This window comes from Enhydra lutris, unplaced genomic scaffold, assembly GCF_002288905.1.
Source record: "Enhydra lutris kenyoni isolate GAN:26980312 unplaced genomic scaffold, ASM228890v2 scaffoldscaffold74, whole genome shotgun sequence".
Classification (NCBI taxonomy): domain Eukaryota; kingdom Metazoa; phylum Chordata; class Mammalia; order Carnivora; family Mustelidae; genus Enhydra; species Enhydra lutris.
Window position 1 is genome coordinate 6,137,966 of NW_019154158.1, and position 19,776 is coordinate 6,157,741.

Here is a 19,776-nt window from a genome sequence, read left to right on the forward strand (position 1 = left end):
AAAAAAAAAAAAAAAAAAAAAGAATGACTCTAGGGGTGCCTCCTGGGTGGCTCAGTGGGTTAAGCCTCTGCCTTCGGCTTGGGTCATGATCCCAGGGTCCTGGGATCGAGCCCCGCATCGGGCTCTCTGCTCAGCAGGGAGCCTGCTTCCTCCTCTCTGCCTACTTGTGATCTATGTCAAATAAATACATAAAATCATAAGGAAAAAAAAATGATTCTAGAGTGGTGCCTGGGTAGCTGTCGGTTGACCTACTACTCTGTTTTGGCTCAGGTCACAACCTCAGGGTCCTGGGATCAAGCCCCGCACCAGGCTCTGCACTCTGCAGGGAGTTTCACTGAGGTTCTCTCTCTCCCTCTGCCTCTCCCCCCATTTGCATAAGCACACACTCCAAAATAAAATCTTAAAAAATAATGATTCTGGGGCTCCTGCGTGGCTCAGACATTAAGCATCTGCCTTCAGCTCAGGTCATGATCATAGGATCCTGGGATCCAGCCCTGCATTGGGCTCCCTACTCTGCCAGAAGCCTGCTTCTCCTTCTCCCACTCCCCCTGCTTATGTTCCCTCTCTTGCTGTGTCTCTATCAAATAAATAAAATCCTTAAAAAAAATGATTCTAGAGAGATCACTGGGGAAGAGCGGGGAGCATGGAGATGGAGAGTCTAGGTAGATAGACTGGAATATAATCAAAGGGGAGAGAGAGGGACGTGATGCAGACCTGGGAAGGCAGAACAGGGTATTTAGAAGGGGCTCAGTAGGTGATTATCTCACCTGCACATCGAGCTCCTGGCTTCGAGGGTCTTGTAGGAAAAACCGGAAAGCCTCCTCCCACACCGGGCTATTGGTGCAGTAGACAGCCTGGAGGGGCACAGGATGGGAATAAGGATGTGTGCCACAGTACCAGTCCTGTTTCTCCAGAAAGCCTTTGCCTTTACAGGCAGCCCAAAGGGGAGACGCCCTCCTAAGAACAGCCCTCCCAACCAGACGTGCATGCACACACGCATACACAATCTCCCACAATGCCGTCCTGGCCCTCACCTTGCTCTCCTGGGTCATATCCTGAATTGACAGTTGTACCATGGGGTTGGGTTCCTTGTTCGCCTTCTTCAGCTGTGGAGGTAGAATTCAGAAGTCACCATTTTGGGTGTTTTTGGTTTTGTCTCAGTGAAGGAATGTGGGCTCTCAATCTCTTTCCAGGTGGCTGTGATCCCCTCCTTGGAACCCTTGTGTTACATGCTGCTGCTTCTGCAGCTGAGTGGGGCAGGGGCAAGAGCTGGGCTAGGAAAGCTACATCCAGAGCTTCCTATTCAGTTGCCCTCAGAATCCACACTCACAGGGAGATCCTGGGCCCGATCCAGATAGACAACTAAGATGGCGGCTGATGGCGGCTCTGGGTGGGAGGAGACTCCTCGATTCCACTGCAGAACCTGGAGGGAAGGGGGGGTGGGAATAGTCAGACCCTTGCCCTCATGTCCCCTGTATTTCCAGCTTCCTGTTTCCCATGTTGGTTACCTGCTCTAGTTTTTCTGCATTTGGCAAAAGTGACAGCCATTCTAGCTTTAAGTGAACTTGGCCTTGCCCGCCTTGCAGAGGAAACCACTGGAGGGGGAAGCAGAAGAAAGTGAGGTATAGCAGATCAGGTATTCACACAACCCTTTCCCTACCAATGTAGCAACTCCTGTCAGCCCAGTGGGTGAGGCCACCGTCTTCCTCTGTTCTCAACTTACATCGTCCAGTACTCCAGCCTGTAGCACCTTCCCTACGTCCAGCTTCATCCTGGAGGGGGCGGGGAGGGGTGACAGTGAGTGGAGAAAAAGGAGAGTGTGGAAATTAGGAGCATGTCATTGGCCTTCCACTCACCCACCTAGAAATAAATGGCGACTCTCACACTCCCTTCTTATAATCAATAGATACTTATGTGTGTGTTCACGTGCGTGTGTGGTAGAGGCGAAGGGGTGGGGAGGTCGGGAAGGAAAATGATACACAGTTCTCGGGCCTGGAAAAGCATTATAATGACCTCTGCAACCCTGGTAGCACTGAAGCTTTAGAATCCTAACACATACAATCTCACCTGCCCAGAAAGTCATCTTTGTCTGGATCCTTGTCAAACACCTCCACCTCAATCTCCTGCCCTGGGACCTCGTGTACCATCACCTGAAGCACACACAGGGAGAAAGGGCTCATCAGCTACACTGTGAGGATCATCCGATGAGCATCTTCTCTCACGGCCCCCAGGACACCCCTGCCCCCATCTGACAGCCCCACTCCTCAGCTCTCCCACCTCGTAAGTTTCTCCCCACTGGGGGTTGAGGTCCTCATCAATGACTCGACTGCAGAATGCCTGGGTGCCCACTCGCACCAGTGCATAGGGGTCTGACTTGCCCTCAATCAGGCCCTTCACGTATTTGTCCTTGGAGCCCAGACCTCGGGCAGCCAGCAGGTGAATCCGAATAATGCCCTGTGCAGAGCAAACAGATCATGAGAAACCAAGGACCCAGCACGAGGTTCCTCAGAGGATGATCTGTCAGATGGGGGAGAGGCCATACCCTGGGCAGAGGGGAACGCAACTGGGCCACATCATGAAGGTCAGGCACAAGGGGCACCAATAATCGGTTGGGCAACACAAGGAAGGCAGCGATGGAATCCATGATCATGGTGTCAGAGAGGGAGCTGGATGAGGGAGCAGAAAAGGAGGTGAGTGTGGCTCCAACTTCCAATATACCCCCAGCCCCAGCTGTTTCCCACAACTAAGAGATGCCTAAAGCTAGAGGGACATCCTTTCTTGAAAATCCTTTTTCAGGTGCCTGGGTGGCTCAGTCGTTAAGCATCTGCCTTTGGCTCAGGTCATGATCCCGGGGTCCTGGGATCGAGCCCCGCATCGGGCTCCCTGCTCAGAGGGAGGCCTGCTTCTCCCTCTCCCACTCCTCCTGCTTGTGTTCCCTCTCTTGGTGTGTCTCTGTCAAATAAATAAATGAAATCTTAAGAAAAAAAAAAAAGTTTTTTTTTGCTACTCTTTTACCCCAATTCCTCACTTACTGCTCTGAACCTTCACTGCCATCTCAGCTCTTCTTTTTCTGTTTACCCCTGCGGAGAAGCCTGCAGCCCTCTTCACTCTACCCTGCATGCTCTCCCACAGGAGAAAATCACAGTATGGAGCTTTTCAGGAGTATTCGTCATCTCTCCAGCTAGGATGATCAAGGCTCCTGGAGGGTACTGGCTGCATCTTTTACTGTTTTTTGTTGTTTTTAATGTTTTACTTATTTATTTGACAGAGAGAGAGAGACAGCGAGAGAGGGAACACAAGCAGGGGGAGTGGGAGAGGGAGAAGCAGGCTTCCTGAGGAAACCCGATGAGGAGCTGGATCCCAGGACCCTGGGATCATGACCTGAGCCGAAGGCAGATGCTTAACGACTGAGCCACCCGGGCACCCCTCTTTTACTGTTTTGTATCCCGAAAACCCGAAGCCCAGGGCTGGAACATTTAGGTGCTCAATAAATCCGGGTGCCTGGGTGGCTCAGTGGGTTAAGCCTCTGCCTTCGGCTCAGGTCATGATCTCAGGGTCCTGGGATCCGGCTCTCTGCTCAGCAGGGAGCCCCCTTCCCTCTCTCTCTCTCTGCCTGCCTCTCTGTGTACTTGTGATCTCTCTCTGTCAAATAAACAAATAAAATCTTAAAAATAAATAAATAAATAAATAAATAAAAATAAATCCTTGACACCTGAGTCCTGGGATATCCAGCAGATTGGTCATCCCCGTCCAGTTGATATCTAGGGTCTGGAAGGAAAGCGCAGCGGGGTCAGAACAGAGCACCTGGTGGCATGGTCACACCCATCCAACAGTTGCCAGACCCCTCAGGCTTTCTTCCCCCAAGCCCCAGAGCTGGCCACCCTCTCCCTCCCAATCTTCTCTGGTTCCCTGCTCCCCCATGCCCCTCAATGTTTTCCCTTACCGGGCGTCGGATGAAGAACATCGACACAGCTCCCACGATAGGAAGGTCCCCCATGAGAGGCTCAAGAATCACCCGTAAGACACCATGTAGCTGGGGCAAGAGAAGAACAGACCATTTCTCCACAAAACGCCTTCTTTCTGTCCCAAACTTTCCCAGCCTTGGTTTTTCCAAACCTCCCACTTCCCCATATCTGATGAAATTTAGGGCAAAGGCTCCCTATTATGGGGACCCCTGACATCTGCCCCACCTGCATGCCTTTGACTCCTGCTTTGCAGAAATATTTCTTCACTTCCACGTCAATCTGCACATCACCTACATAGCTGGCAGTTGATAAGGAAGAGAACAAAGAGGGTTGGTACCGGGCTGAAATGGGGGGAGGGGGAACGAAGCTGTCAGAGTGACCAGGATCCTGCTGAAGAGGGGGCTGGAAGAATGAGCGGTATTACCTGATGTTCAAATCCAACAGGATCTGTTCTTTGCTCCGACCAGGGTGAACCTTGACGCCTACGATGCGCAATGGCTGTGGAGAGATGAATTCTTAACAGAGAGAGAAGAGGGAAAGGGAGGAGTATCTCAGCCTCTTCTGGGCTCCCCACCTTCCCCGCCCTGTCTCCTTCCTCCCATTACTTTCCTTTCTACACACATACCTTTTCACCTAGTTCCACTCGTGTAAATGTAAATGTTTGCAGATGGGTGTTAGAGCCTCGAACAGCTGGGGCCACAGTTTCAGCCAGAAGCTTCTCCATGTACTGGCCCAGGAAGGGCCAGACCTGGGCCACAATCTGGAAGGAGAGGGAACCTGTCACAGGAGAGCCTAATCTTCCCCCTAAAGACAAGTTCCTTCAGAATCCTCCCCACAGAGAGCACTGGGGCTAGACCTGATGTGTGGCAGGGTCTGCCTAGAGAAACAAACCCCATTCCCCACTCAAGAAAAAGCCAGTGCTCACCTTATTTAGCCACTCAGCCTTTTCCACATCCGGAAAGCTGACCTAGAGGTGAGGAAGGGAGATGGAGAGATGAGCACACACCTTCCACCTGTGGTTTCCTACGGAGATGCTGGGCCGCATGCCCACAGAGGAAACAAAAGCTGTGGCAGGACCTCCCCACACCCAGGGTTCAGTGTGAAGGGGCTGGGATGTCCAGTACATTCACTCCTCCACAGGGTTTAGGGGCACGGAGTTCTGATGAGGGGCCCTGACGGGGTGTGGGCCACACAACGTTGCTTTGTGGACAGCTGTGATGACAGCTGCTGGAGCAGAAGGGGAGGGAAGGAGAAGGGCACATACTTTCTGGAGGGGGAGGTCCTGACAAATCAGTTTAAGGAGGAAATCCTGGGATTTGGAGAAGTCTTGGCTTCTTTTTGCAACCTTCCCACCTCACCTCGAACTAGAGCTTCTACACCCAGAAGGTGAAGAGGGGAAGCAGCTCCTAGAGTTAGGGAGGGGCCAGCAGAGTCATTTAGGCCTTAGCCGGTTTTGGTTTTTGTTTTTTTCCTCCTTCTTCTTTTTATCAGTATGACTCCTTTTATGGGAAAGAAGGACACCTGCGCTTTGTATTGGGGAGGCAGAGGGATAGTTGTTTCAGAAAGAAGAGGCTTTCTATGATGAGGAGCAGGAGGAACAAAGACAGTTGCTGCCTGGGCTGCACGTCCCCCTGGGACTTCTTCCCCCTTTCCCCTCTCCAGCCCCGGGCCTGCGCCCATGGCCCTATCTGCCTAGTGTCAACTTTGATTCTTCTCTTCTGCCCTTCTCCCCCTAGACTGGCACCTCTGCTGGGAAGGGCAGCAAAGCGGAGGCAGGGAGGGGCCGGGTAACGGGCTCTGCCCCCGCAGGGCCGAGAGAAGGAAGGAGGTGAGGGGGTGCAGACCTAGGGTCCGGGTCCCAACCGAGCAAGCGCAGCGCACAGTCCGGAAAAGGGTGGGGCCGACCAGGGCCGGTGGAGTGTGGGCAGCGGGCACTGCAGCAGTCGCACTACCCTCCCCCCGCACCCCCGCCCTTCGTCCCGCAGGCGCCTCTGCTGCGCTGCGGCCCAACCGCCTGGGGCTGGAAGGCGAGGGCCGGGGGTCGGTCGGGGGCGGCGGCTCTCCTGGGCAGTGCTCCTGGGGCTGGGTGCCAGCGGGTCTCCAGGAATAAGAGCGGGAAAGGGGAGAACCTTATGGCCATAAGTAGGGGGGAAAAAAAAAAGTCTCAAGGAAGACTGGAGAGACGAGGGAACCCTCTGAGCCGCAACAGGGATGTCCGGGAACAGAAGGCGCGAGCGGCACCAGAAGAGAGGAGCGCTCAAGGAGCATGGCTAGGAGGGAGAGCCACGGCTGAGACCGATCCCCCAGATGTTCTTACTGCTTGCCCAGGAGCAGAGGAAGAAGTCCTGATTCTGTAGAAGGATCGGGATCTGGACGCGGGGAAAGGAGGGAGCGGGAAGAGTGGCTACTCGGTCCCAAGAGTGGCGCGTCCCATCAGGGAGGTGGCTAGCGGAGCGAGAGGGGAGTCTCCCTCCCATGGTCCGCGGGTGGGGAGCTGCCTTTAGGGACAGGAGGAAGATCCCTAGAACCCGGGGACTAGTAGGGGGGGCTATACAGCACTGAGGGTGCTCGCTCACCCAGGCAGGTAGTTCTCGATGGCTCATATAAAGTGTTTTCGCCGTGAGCCGCTCCTCATCGTCCAGCAGCTGCCGCGCTGCTCGAAGGCTCCGTTCTTTCTCATCGCGGACCCGGCGCCAGCCCAGGTAGAGGGCGAGGCCGAAGAGCACGAAACCCACGCTGAGTCCCACTGCGCCGGCCAGGTACACCGGCACCAGCACCAGCAGCCGCCGCCCGAACGAAGACAGCAACGCCATGGCCTCACCCGCAGCGCCTGGGCGGGCAGGTTGGTTCCCAGAACCCAGGTCCGGCTTTGCGTGAGCAGCGGGGGGCTGGTCAGAAGGGTCGGAGGGAGTAGAGGGCTGGTCCACGAGGCTGGGACTGGAGCCGTCGGCAGGAGAGTGCTCCATGGTGCCACCGCTGGAAGGACCCGCCCGACCCACACCCCGCAGAGAGGTTGCTAGGTCTAGCACCCAGCTGCCCCCTGCAAACAGAAAACCCCACGCTGGGGGAGGGGACCCTAAGCCACGCCCCCTCCATCTGACCGCTCGGGTTGGCGGTAGCTGCACAGACCAAGGTGGAGTCGAAAGATAGAAACCCTGCCCCTCTTCCGCCGGGAGCCGGTAGGGTTCGGGAGAGGCAGGACCTCCTTGATTAGACCGGCGTGCCAAGATGGGCGGTCTGGGACGGCGGGAAAGGTCGGAAAGAGGCTAAAGGGCGGCATTTGATTGGTCAGAAAGAGAAGGAGGCGTGACGTACCGTTTAAGGAGAGGCGGACCAGGCGCTCCCCCACGTGGGGTTGGAGTGCCTGCGGTATGACGTCATGCGGAGCCGCGCCGCCAATTACTGTTTTACCGGGACTTGGGGTTGCGAAGTGATGGGGTTGTGGAGGATCAGGATTTACTTCCACTCCATTCGCACGGTTTGGCAGGATTTGTCTGGAATTCCTACATGTTCATTTGTCAGTTTTCCCTAGTCTTTATACTCTTGAGTACATTACTTATCCTTCAGTGTTTCCCTGGCTGTCCTTAAGAAAGAAAAGGAAAACACCCTGTGTGGAATGAAAATGTTCGATGACCGACCCTGGCTATCTTGTCCCGTCCTCTACTTTGTGCAGTGCAAAGACAGCAGCTAGAAAAAAGCTGGAAAATACAAGAATTACAGAGTTGAGATTATCGAGCCTTCAGGGAAGAAGGAGAGAGAGAGAGAGAGAGAGAGAGAGCGTGACTAGGAAGTGAGGCTTTATTTTATTTTTTTTTAGAACTCTCCAAGACGTAGTTATTTCTATCATAGAAGACAAATTAAATTGGCTCGCAAAAGGTAGGGGGAGGGGAGACGCCTCAGCTGCAACGGATTTGATTACATTTTCCAAGAATTTCCTGACCCTGAGGAACTGCTAGAACGTTAAAATGAGACAAGAGTAATGAGACAATTCTGTTTCTTATTTGCCTGAGTTAGAAGTAAAGTTCGGAATACAGTCAGATGGAGAACTACTGCAATTCCATGTTGTGCTGTGTAAGTTTAGGAAGGGAGAAGTGCAGGGTATACTGATAACTACTGTTACTAGTTAACTGCACTTACCAGTGTTGTCCAGGGACTTAGAAACTAAACCGGAAGTCCAGGAGGGAAGAGTTGGTCATAAAACGATTATCTTTTAATGCACTATGTGTGGGGCTTGTGTTTCTGTTTGATGCAGAAGGGGAAGTAGGGTTGATTGGTGGAGAGCCCAGATCTGCAGCTGATAAATATTATCTGCCTCTGCAGAGTACAGATTTCATCAGACTGTTTCACTGTTCAAAACCTAGCCCTGATCAACCTTACCCCCTTACCCCCTTAATCTTAAATTTTCCCACTTCCCCTTTTCTACTTCCCTAAGGCTAACAGTATCTAGAGCGCTTCCTTCAGTGTGCAGAACTACATAGGGAACAGCTTTCTATCTTCTGTGTACATCTTCCATGTTCTCAGAGGTAAGCAGGTGGGAAGAAGCTCATGGAGTCTGGAAGAGGTAAGGGTGACCTGCTTATCAACTGATGAAGCAGAACTACAGCAGGAAAATGAAGGAGCCTCCTTAGAGGGAAACCTCTCTGTAAACTGAAATGTGCCAAGTACTAGAGTAGAAGGAGCAGGTCACTTCACTAGGGGTGGAGAGCACCACCAATGGGGTTTCCTTTCCAAGCTTCTCCACTTTCTCACCCCATGTCGATCATCAGACCCTTCTACTAAAGATGGTCTCTGGAAGACAAAAGCCCACCCTCAGGAAGGGCTCTTCCCAGCTGGGGCCCAGCAGCCAAAGGATCAGCAGCTGCAATGCAGGGACCAGAACAAGTAAACAGGGTGGGGTCCCTGCCTGGAGACAATTCTGCTGTCCAGGTGCCACCTGGTGGCGATAAGCAGTAAATCAGTAATGGGGGGAAGCATGGCCATTATGTTAGAGAAGTAAGTGAGGAAAACGCCAAGACTTCCTGGATTTGCAATCTGCATCTGTATGGAAACTTCATTCATGTCCTAGGGGAAGCAGAGGGTTACACGTGATAATCTAGTCTTTGCCCTCTCAAGATGGAAGGGACAACGAGATTTGAGGAAATTTCCTCTATTATTCCTCAAAAGTTACTGCAAAGTAGTTCTATCATTAGAATTTTCTGTCAAGTCTGGAGTCAGACTCCCTGAATAAATTCCTGGCTCCAAAACTTACAGTTGCAGAACCCTGGGCAGCTGACTCTCGGTCCGCCTGCTCTCTCCTCTACAAAACAGATTCGCGAATACTACCCACTGTCGGTGAGACGATGCATGTGAAGTGTTAGCACAGCGCCTTGGCTTATATTATTAAGTACATAACTAGTCTTCTGGAACTCTGTTTATCTCTTGTGCAGCAAGACAGGAACTTATGGGGAGGTCTTCAAATATTTGAAGATGTCTATTAGGTCTTCCCTCAGTCTTTTCCTTTTTTTCCCCCTGCGACCCCACTGGTTTATCAACGGGCCTCTTTAAAAATTACATTTAGCACACAGAATATTTAGGAGTGGTGCTACTCAGACATGGTAGAACCGCTCTATTTACAATGCATTACTCCAGTTCTGTTACCCTTATGGAGCTCCTCAAGAGGTGCCTAGAATATAGCAGACTCTTAATATATATGAATCACCTACTAGAAGGACTGAGACTTTGTTTTTGTAATCAGCTGGAAGTCCTGTGTTGTTTTCATGTGAATTACTGCTAATATAGATCTCTGCATTTCTTCCTCGGGTGGGCTCAAGCAATTTTTTAGGGGGAGGGTGAATCCAAATTGATCCAGACTGACCTCTTGGATTAATTCAGTGAATCCACCTTATAGCACTTTCAGGAGTACTTGGTACTTCCTTGTGTTACTGTTGATAATAGGGCTTCTTGTATTTTTACACAAGTTTTTCTTTCCTTATTTTTTTAAAAAACAGAATATCGCTCTTGGGTATATCACTAAAGTAGAGGTTTCTCTAATAAAATGCACTAATCAACATTTACTAGGCATAAATGTTGAGTTTTGACTCCACCAAACTCGACTATTAACTGAGCCATGATTATTTTCTTATCCACAATGACTTAGGTGAGAAGCAGGACAGCAGCCCTGCCATCTGGGAACTGGCTTGGCACGACAGGGCTTCGGATCTGTTAGGGGCTGAGCTGGGCTCACTGCTGGGAAATGGTGTTCTCCTACTGGACATAATCTCACAAAACACCAGTGTCACACAAAGGAACTCAGTGACTGTGATGAAGTGAAGCAAAAAGCAAGATCATATTTCACAATTCTGTTTAAACACGAAATATGGTCGGTGTGCAAATCATGAAATAGCAACCATCCCCCTTTCCCAGCTAATGAGTGACTGCTGCTTTGTCACCAATTTCAGCTTCACTCTAGTCTGCCCTTCTCCTGGATAAGATACAGATACCCAATCACAGGGGCGCCTGGGTGGCTCAGTGGGTTAAAGCCTCTGCCTTCAGCTCAGGTGGTGATTCCAGGGTCCTGCCCCGCATTGGGCTCTCTGCTCGGCAGGGAGCCTACTTCCTCCTCTCTCTCTGCCTACTTGTGATGTCAAATAAATAAATAAAATCTTAAAAAAAAAAAAAAAAAGATACCCAATCACAGAAGTGTCCCTGCTTCCCTGACAGCACCCAATCCAGAGTGAAGCCCCACTCCCTTGAACCTTTCCCCAAATCACTCAACCAAAGCCCAAGTCCTCAAAGTCCTTTCTAATGGCCCCTCGCTAGGACACACCATGGGTCCCATGTGCCACGCTTTCTCCACTACTGCAGTGAGCATTAACCCCAGCTTATCTGGCTATAGGTGTACTCCTGGTGGCCTTTAGCTGGTCTTATGTTAGTAAAGAACATACAATGTCTACAGTTTCCCAACTATCTCTTTAGAGATACTCGGCAAAAAGAAACCAGGCAGGATTTGGCAAAAAGAAAACAGTCAGGATACCAACAGTCATAGATGTTGGTATCTATGATCACATTTGTCTCTAAATGTTTATAAACCATCTCTTTTAATAATCCAGAATTGTGCCAAAAAAATCAACATTAAGCTTATCAACGTGTGGTTTCTAAAGTCCACAAACAGTATTTCAGTATTTGACCACTTTTAGTCTTTAGGCCATTTCTTTTTTCTTTTTTTATGACGAACCTTGACTTAACCCACCATCTCCAACCCCAGGTGTAACCTGAGTGCTCAACCAGACAAGAAAGCAAGAGGTAGCAGGAGTTACAATGGGGGAAACACAACTCAGGATCACTTTCTCTACCCCAAATCCACTGTCCCGTCAGACACCTGAGTTGTTTCCCCTACATCAACCATGAGCTGAGGAGGAACTGAGGATTGGCTATGGGGGTCCCTGGCCTTACTGACTCTTAAAAATGGATTTAAAACCTCTGTGGTTTTTTTTGGAAACAGCGGGAAGAGATGAACACCGAGGCTCGTGTCCCCAGAAGAACTTTCCTTTTCCTAGCACCTCCCAAGCCTTGAAGGCTTAAGGCATTGTAACTGAGGAAGGGATGGGGGATATTAACTGCCATCAACAACTCAAAGAGCAACTGCCACCTGCCCTACTGTTTGAATAAGGAAAGGATCTGTCAATACATAGCCCATTGCCATTTCCCAGCACAGCCACCCCTCCTTAGTACCTGCCCCCCTAAATGACCCCAGGAGCCCTGGTTACTAAGGTATCCTGGGAGTAGTACATGCAGATAGAAACCAGAAACAGATGGGACTATTTTTAAACTAGACTGGGTGGCTCCAGTGTTTTTACCCCACAAAGCCCCATTTGGTCTTATTCTGGGTCTCTACCCTTCACCTGGCCTCAGCCCAACCTTACCCGAACTATGTGAGGGTAGGGGGTCTTTATCCCATTTTGGCATGAGATCTATTTACTGCTCCTATCTTCCATACAGAATATCTAAGCAAGTTTTCACTGCCTCCATTTGTTAAAAATAATTCTTTTTTTATTTCTTTGGAAAGTGGTGGGCCCTGCCCTATGGATTTCCAGGCCAAGCCAAGGTAAGAAAAGCTCCCCTTGTCTTTGGGCTGGAGTACTATGGTCCCCACATTCCCATGGGCCCAGGAACAGTTCCTGTATTGTCCAACTCTGCTAGGCCCCCAATTGTCTAAAGGCTCTGATCAGGCCTTCTCTCCTGGCCACCTGCTTCCCAATCTTTCCTGGCTTTCCCTCTAGGCAGGGTATTTTTTTTTTTCTTACAAAGCCAGTGCTGGAACCTGCGCTATGCAGAAGAGAGGACAAGACCAGGATGTCCCCATCTTCCCATCAGGGGACATACAGCCCCTCGGTCAGTCCTTCCTCTCTGCTGGCTTCAGTCTGCACTCCTATGCAAGCCCCCCTCTGTGAGGCTTGAAGGAAGATGGACAAGAGGACCCTCATAAAAGGGAGGTGAGAGAAAACAGACCAGCCCAATCCCTTCTCAACAGCAAACTCCTTGTAGTCTCTCGTCCTAGTTCTTGAGTGAGCCCTTCAGACAGGGCCTGGGAGGGCTAGGCGAGTGGGTAAGGGCCCCTCGACCCCAGCCCTGGGAGGCTATACCCCGGGAGTGTCCATTAGCCCCCTCAGTGTGGCATGGCTGTGATACGCATGCTCTGGGAAGCGATGGGGTAAGTCACCATGGGAGTGGTGGTGTGGCTCATCGTGATTCCTGCCAAGGGCTGGGCCATCGATACAGCCACAGGGGCCACAGGAGCCACAGATACAGCCACGGGAGCCATGGAGACAGGTGGGGGTGCCATCCCCTGGGCAATTGTTTGAGCCAGAGCAGCTGACAATGGCGTGATCTCTGGGTTCAAGTGTGGGGGTGGGGGTGGTGGAGCAGCAGGAGGTGCAGCATTAGCTGGGGGAGCAGCTGGAGCTCCAGTGGGGGCCACCAGTTCTTGCTGGGATACAGGGCGAGGCTGTAGAGCCTGGCTGCTGAGAGTAGTGTGAGTCTGGGCAATGCCATGGTTAAAAGTGGCGACAGTGCCCACGGTGGGGGCCAGAGTCTGCTCCGTCGCTGGTGCAGTAGAGCTCAGGGTCATGACCTTGGCCTGATTGCGGAACTGGGCATTTTGTTCCAGCAGTACCTCATTGGTGGCCAGCAGGTTGCTGACCTGCTTCTTTAGTTCCTCCACCCGCTTCCTGAGCATGGCATTCTCCTCCTCCAGCAGCCTGCACTCCACGCCTCTCGGTGCAGCCAGACTATATTCATAGGATTCAAAATGGGGGCCATCTGGGGGGCAGCATCCACCTCGCCGGCGCTTGGGGCCTGGCTCGTGGTCCTCAAAGCCCCTGTCAGGGAGGTCGTAGATATCATAGAGGTCATGACGTCGTCCTGGGGGTACCGGGCCTGCTGAGCCGCCGCCACCGCTGCCTCCTCCACCCCGAGCATCAAACTCAAAATCCCGTTGCAGGTGGCGGAACTTGCACTTGGCTCCTCTCTGGCAGTCACCCTTGAGAAAGTCACGGCAGATAGGGACCTCTTCCTTGCCATTGGGCAGGTCAGCCGGTGAAAGGCCCAGGCCAGCTGCCACTTTCTGCCTCAGCCGAGGGGGAAGCTCTCCTGTCTTCTTATAACCATCCTCATCCTCCTTGGAGCCATGGATGAATCGGCAGTTTGGGCGGCTACACTCCTTGTTCTGGAAGTCATGGCAGAAGATGAACTCATTTTTGCTCACCCCCAAGTTGGATACCTCACTCATGTCTGGATGACGATAGCGGCAACGCTTGCCTCGCTTGCACACATTCCTTAGGAAGTCTCTACAGATGGCATCTGAGCTGGCCCCGCCACTGCCTGCCCCTGCCCCACTGGCCTCCTCACTGCCACCGCCTCCAGGGCCTCCACTGCTGCTCCCAGTGCCGTTGGCATAGCTGTCCCGGTCAGGCATCCTGGTCCCCCCCAACTCAGGGCTTTCTTCTTTTTCTTGCCACCCTTGGTGACCACTAGGAAAGAGGAGAACCGTGTCAAACAGGAATCTTCCAGAGAGGCCACATTCTTCCCAGCTATAGAGCAGGCAGTCCAGCAAAAAGCAGGCCAGAGGGGCAATGGCTTTGGAGATGGAAAATCTAAGGGATGAGAATTCTGGCTGGACTGGCTGGCTTGTCAGAAGTCCTGCCCAGGCCCTTGTGCACCTGGTCTGGTTCAGAATGATTCACACTAGCCTGGCTAATGGGGTGGGGAGGGAGGGAGCTGGGGTGAAGCCACCTCATCTCACCAATGATGTTAGGCCAAGGAGGGGGCAAGGAGAAAAGAGTGTTGGGTTTTATTTCCCCTTCCGAGCTGACCTTATTAAAGTTGAGGAAGTGAAATTAAAACTGCTGTCTCAGTGTCTCAATAGGTTAGGAGGAGACTGGGAAGTGGCCAAGATGGGCTGGTGAGCTTACTAGGGCTCTGGATAATGGGGCACTGCAGACAAAACTTCTTTTAACCCCTCTTTTACATGAGGGCACTGTGAAGTATCAGATCTCTAGACCCCAGGAAGTCCTAAGAGACTGGTGTCACCAGCTTGAGGGCAGTCCCTAAATCTATCATTTTTTAGTATTCCCTCCCAGCTCACCACTGTTCTCAATCCATGTGGTCACCCCCCTCTACTCCATTTCAGGGTAAGAGTTCTACAGCTGGAATCTCCACTTCTAGACCCCCAAAGGACAAAACCATCTGCAGTAAGACCAAGGTGGGAGGAAGGAGTTAATTTCACAAGAACCAGTGACCTTTCTTTTCCATTCTACACACCCCTTTCATTCCCCATTAGATCCTACTGACATCAAACCACACCATTCCTCACCCCATAAAGATCCTCTTTATTTATAGACTCTATAAAAGCTTTTTAAGTCTCCTCTTTCCCAAGAGAGCTCTGGAATGTCAGTCCACTGCCCTGGTTCGAGCCCTCCCCTCTCCCCACCCCCAAAAAGACTAGGAGTCCCTGCCACCACGTGTCTGACCTCATAAGCCTTTCTAAGGCAGTGATCAGGCTCCCCCTGCTGTTCAAATAGGAAAACCTCATACTGTTTCCACTGGACTATAAGGAAATCTTTACTGGTTTCTTTGGTCTTCATCTCCCCCCAACCACCTTTTCCATTGCCTTGACTTTGCCTTCAGACCTTCCAAAAATGAACCAACCAGATCAGAGACCAGAATTACAGATGAATCTGTAAAAGAAGAGGGATCCTCTTCCTCCAAAAGGATGTAGTCCCAAAATCGAAACCAAGGAAAAAAGTAGGGTATTAAGGAAGAATCAAACTTTTACTAAAAGTGAAAGGACCCGGTAAAAAAATAAATACCATCTCTCTGAGTCTGAACCATGCTGCAGCTCCCACCAGAGGCTGATAATCAGATATTATACTCCTCCCCACCCAACTCTCCCAGGATAGTTCGATACCTGAGGTAGCTCAGGTGAAGTCCGGGGCTCCTGTGGTTCTCCACCTCCACATCACTGCTGGGTTCTGAACAGGAATAAAAAACAGAGACTTGGGTGGGAGAAGGGGTGAGAACAGAGAACTATAAGACGTTACAATAAAGAAGTTTGACAAAATGGCAAGAGCTCTGAACACTTCCAAGATTTCCTGCGAGTTCAAGCCCAACTTCACCTGTCAAAGGGAGAAGTTGTCAGTAAGAAGAATAAGACAGAACTAATCTGGAGAGCCTAGGAGAATGGGTTGGAAAACCAGCCCTGGGTGAACAAAAGGTGAGAGGTGCCCTGCCTCAAGATGAAGGAAGATGTGGGGATCAGAGCCCGGCCTAGGGTTGAGGTTAATTGACTACGAATGGGGAGCCGTGCAAGGGCAGCAACTGACAGTGCAGTGGGATGGCTGATTAGACTTGGAGGCGGTGATTATGACGCTTCGCAACACCCCAGAGTTTTGGGGGAAAGTCCTAGGAGTTTCCCACAGCAAGTCTTCTAGTTTGCCAGGTTCTGTGCAGTGCGACCGGCGCTCAGCCGTGAACCAGACGAAGAAGACATTAAGGAAGCACAAGTGAAGCGGGAAGGGGGGACTCCAGGTGACATCAAGCTGCGGGGATGGGCAGGGCTGTGACGTCACGAAGCTGGCGTTTGCTCGCGAAGCAGGGTCAGTCAGAAAAAGGGTTCGGCCCTGGGGCGTGAGAAAGAAACAGCTCCGTCCTGGGGGGCCTTGTGTAGCCCGGCCGAGCCCAGCTGCTGGGCCGGCCCCGACTCCTCCCCTCCGGGCGCGGCCTCCACCTAAGTCTCCCGCCTCCCTCACCTGCCGCCGCCGCCGTAGTTGCTGCTGCCGCCTGCCGGTCCTGTAGCTTCGACAAAGAGCCGCCTACCCTATCGCCCTTCCGCTTCCTGCGGAAGAATTGACGCTCTAGCCACAGACCCGGAACTACTCTATGGTGCGCAAAGTACTTGTGCGACTAGCCGCAGGAAGTTCCCAGCAAGCTTTGCGTGTCACCATAGCAACCCAACCCAGCAGCACAGTAAGGCCCCAAAAGCGGGAACTTAGTAACTGAGGTTCAGGCAAGAGTTGGGGAGGGATCGTCGTTTGCCCCTAACTTGGTCGCGAACCAGGTTGAAACCCGTCCCCTTGCGTGTACTACACCCAATACGGGAAGGGCCACCCAGTTATCTAACTCCGAGAGTCGTGGGGCCAGTTGGCCAGCGCAGGATTCACAACCCGGCTGTAGCCCATGTGGCGTGACACTCTACAGCACGGGGTATTGAAGATCTGCTCCAGTGATCCAGAACCCCAGCCAATGGAACCATAAAAACCACGTATCACACAAGACCATTTTTTTCCTTCAGCTAAGACAGCAGAAGAGATGATTTATTGTACACGTGTTACATTCAGCCACAAATGAAAACAGTCCCGAAAAGTCACAGGTCCAGGGCAAAGGGCCAAGAGTCGGTTTTGGTATCGACAAGGCGGGTCTCTCAAAGGTAGTAGCTGCGATCTGATGGCGATGGATGGTCTAGATCCAAATCAAGCTCTAGAGAGTAGGCATGCAGCCCAACAATTGGTACCAGCGTCCCTGGCCTCTGGCTTTCCTTTATTTCTGCTCCTGTGGCTCCACCGGTGCACAAGCTAGCGGTTTACTTGGACCTCTGCCTCATCTTTCTTCTTTTACGCTTCAGCCTGAAAAGCAGACACGGAAATACATCTCCTGCCCACAAACCCAGGTTCAGTCTTTCCCTCCCATCCTAAAAATGTGCATCGGATACCAGGGGTATCAAAACAAACGGGCACTTCGGTCCTACTATCTTTATTGTGTTCAATCCCGTACTAGTCAAGTCAATACTTAGAATTGTTTTTCACCTAAGTTCTTTTATATTTCTAAACCAAATGTTCCTCCCACGTCTTGTCCAAGGCACGCTACACTTCCCTTTTCCTGTTTCGGACGGTCAAGTCTCAACATACCTGCGCATTCGCTTCTTCCTCCACTGCAATCGATCATAACCAGACGCAGTGAATAAAACAAGAGATTAGCTTTAGTACAGGTCTAGGCAGGGGTGTAAAGGACATTATTTAAAACCTGGCAGGTTCCTAAGTATGAGGGCTTAGTCGTAGTAACCCTATCAATTTGGACTCCCACTCTCACCCGCGGATATAAACCTGAATCTTGCGTGCGCTTTTCTACTCCCGCCCCCTCTACCCACAATACTTACTCCCCTCCCCTCTGCTTCTCCCCAAATTATTTTTCCTCCCCTATTAGCTCTTGGGCACCCTTGAGAACCCAGCGGCTCGGGAACCATGGCGGACTTCTTCTCTTGCCCGGCTATCCCTCCACCCATCACCCATCGCTACTGCCTCAGCTTACTGCCAGGAACTGCTTACCTTGGCTCTCATGGCGCAGAGGTTTCTACAGGTAAAGAAAAAAAGGCTACGGTTAGTTTGCTGTTATGATGGCAAGTGTAGAGATCAGATGTTAATGGATTATGCACGGAATGCCAACACAGAAACGAACAACACTTACCCAAGAAGATGGCGCTAAGACCGAGAGAGCGGCGGCGGTCCGCCTCCAGCTATTTAACGGAGACCTGTGTCGTCACTTCCGCTGTTTGGAGCGTCCTTCGAGGGGCGGGGCTGCCGGAGGAGAGTAACAATGGCCTTTCAGGTCCCGGATTAAGTGATTGCATTAGCAGTTCTCTTGGAAACATTTTATTTGAGTTACAAAATTCCCCTCGCCCAGTTTTATTATGAGGACATTGTATTATTTCAATGTGAGCACATATTTCCAATATGGGACCGAGACGTGCGGCCGAGCAAATGATAGCGACTTCCGCCTTCCCCCTCACTGCTTCTTGGGAGTTGCAGTTTCGCGGGATACCCTCCATTTTATTATGGATCGGTGCGGAGTCTACAAAAATTCCCAATTTGTTTTACTGGTTTGTTTTCTAAATTGCTGTAGGGAGATTCTATCACGGAACTTAGGAAGGTCCTAAGATTACGTGGGAGGATGTAAAGTGGGGAGTCGAGAAAGCCTTCGTACTACAAAAAGAGACCTTTGTCATTTAGATCAACGCTTTTTCCTTGTCAGCTCCGTACGGTCTTTCCCCACAATACCTGAGGCTGAATGTCACAAGATTCCTGGGCACAATGCATCTTGTTCAGAAAATACTTCAGTGACTTTCCCTCTACCTCGGGGTGAAGATCAAATCAATGGACAGAGGAAGCAAGATCAGCTGTCTTCTCTAGAGTGAGAATATTTGCTGTTAGAGAACTTCCAGCCACAAGGTATGGTCAGGTCAGAAGCACTCGGAAAACATACCCATAGTTTTTGCTATAGGGAAACTTGACTTAGGAAGGATGAAAAAGAACCCCATACCATACAGACTTCACCTTTTTTCTTTGTAAGATTTTATTTATTGGGCTGCCTGGGTGGCTCAGGCGTTGAGTGTCTGCCTTCAGCTCAGACCATGATCCTGGGGTCCTGGGATCGAACCCCGCATCAGGCACTTCTCTCAGCGGTAAGCCTGCTTCTCCCTCTCCCACTGCCCCTGCTTGTGCTCCCTCTCTCGCTCTAATAAATAAAAATCTTTAAAAACCCCAAAGATGGGGCGCCTGGGTGGCTCAGTGGGTTAAGTCTCTGCCTTCCGCTCAGGTCATGATCTCAGGGTCCTGGGACAGAGGCCCGCATCCGGCTCTCTGCTCAGCGGGTGGGCCTGCTTCCTCCTCTCTCTCTGCCTACTTGTGATCTCTGTCTGTCAAATAAATAAATAAAATCTTAAAAAAAAAAATTGGGGGCACCTGAGTGGCTGAGTGGGTTAAGCCTCTGCCTTCAGCTGGGGATCTTGATCCCAGGGTCGTGGGATTGAGCCCCCCAATCAGGCTCTCTGCTCAGTGGGGAGCCTGCTTACCTACACCCGCCCCCCCCCCCCCCCCCCCGCCTGCCTCTCTGCCTACTTGTGGTCTCTGTCAATCAATCAATCAATCAAATAAATAAATAAATAAATAATCAAATCTTTAAAAAATATATTAAGAAAACCCCCAAAGATTTTATTTGTCAGAGAGAGAGAGAAACACAGACGAACACAAGCAGGGGGAGTGGGGCGGAGAGAGCAGAGAGCCTGGTGCGGGACTCCATTCTAGGACACCAGGATCGTGGCCTGAGCTGAAGGCAGACGCTCAAGGACTGAGCCACCCAGAAGCCCCCACCCCCACCTTACGTCTATAATAAGAGACTGTAAGGCTGTTTGTGATCATCTTTTTTCCATAATTTCCCTTTATAATTTACACAGTAACAACCTCACCTTTTTAACTCTGGAAAAAAACGTTTGTTTTTAATACTT

General features: G+C 51.2%; 2 protein-coding genes and 1 long non-coding RNA gene across 4 annotated transcripts in view; all 3 read right to left on the minus strand.

Annotated features, from left to right (window-relative positions):
* LOC111160146 (extended synaptotagmin 1) overlaps nt 1–7,686 on the minus strand; it is a 15,772-nt gene extending 8,086 nt beyond the window's left edge. The window contains exons 1-15 of one of the 2 annotated variants that reach the window (XM_022523009.1): nt 6,542–7,686; nt 4,891–4,932; nt 4,591–4,725; nt 4,390–4,463; nt 4,191–4,263; nt 3,944–4,033; nt 3,713–3,768; nt 2,543–2,666; nt 2,278–2,454; nt 2,068–2,150; nt 1,724–1,772; nt 1,509–1,595; nt 1,331–1,423; nt 1,035–1,106; nt 768–854 (exon numbers count right to left, since the gene is read on the minus strand). In XM_022523009.1, the coding sequence (XP_022378717.1) occupies nt 768–854; nt 1,035–1,106; nt 1,331–1,423; nt 1,509–1,595; nt 1,724–1,772; nt 2,068–2,150; nt 2,278–2,454; nt 2,543–2,666; nt 3,713–3,768; nt 3,944–4,033; nt 4,191–4,263; nt 4,390–4,463; nt 4,591–4,725; nt 4,891–4,932; nt 6,542–6,931 (1,632 nt within the window). In that variant the 5' untranslated portion in view covers nt 6,932–7,686. Of the gene's footprint in view, nt 1–767; nt 855–1,034; nt 1,123–1,313; nt 1,424–1,508; nt 1,596–1,723; nt 1,773–2,067; nt 2,151–2,277; nt 2,455–2,542; nt 2,667–3,712; nt 3,769–3,943; nt 4,034–4,190; nt 4,264–4,389; nt 4,464–4,590; nt 4,726–4,890; nt 4,933–6,541 lie in introns of both variants that reach the window. The other variant, XM_022523008.1, reaches the window with a different exon arrangement.
* A 4,555-nt stretch (nt 7,687–12,241) lies between these two features.
* Nucleotides 12,242–14,617, minus strand: LOC111160225 (zinc finger CCCH-type containing 10). Its single transcript, XM_022523135.1, has one exon. It carries the CDS (start codon nt 13,915–13,917, stop codon nt 12,610–12,612), a length of 1,308 nt encoding a protein of 435 aa, XP_022378843.1. The 5' UTR covers nt 13,918–14,617; the 3' UTR covers nt 12,242–12,609.
* Nucleotides 14,618–16,774: 2,157 nt separating this feature from the next.
* Nucleotides 16,775–18,034, minus strand: LOC111160111. The gene is made up of 4 exons (XR_002641456.1): nt 17,961–18,034; nt 17,822–17,846; nt 17,405–17,427; nt 16,775–17,122 (listed from the first exon to the last, which is right to left on the minus strand). It is a non-coding gene; the product is annotated as an uncharacterized LOC111160111 (long non-coding RNA).
* Nucleotides 18,035–19,776: the final 1,742 nt, after the last annotated feature.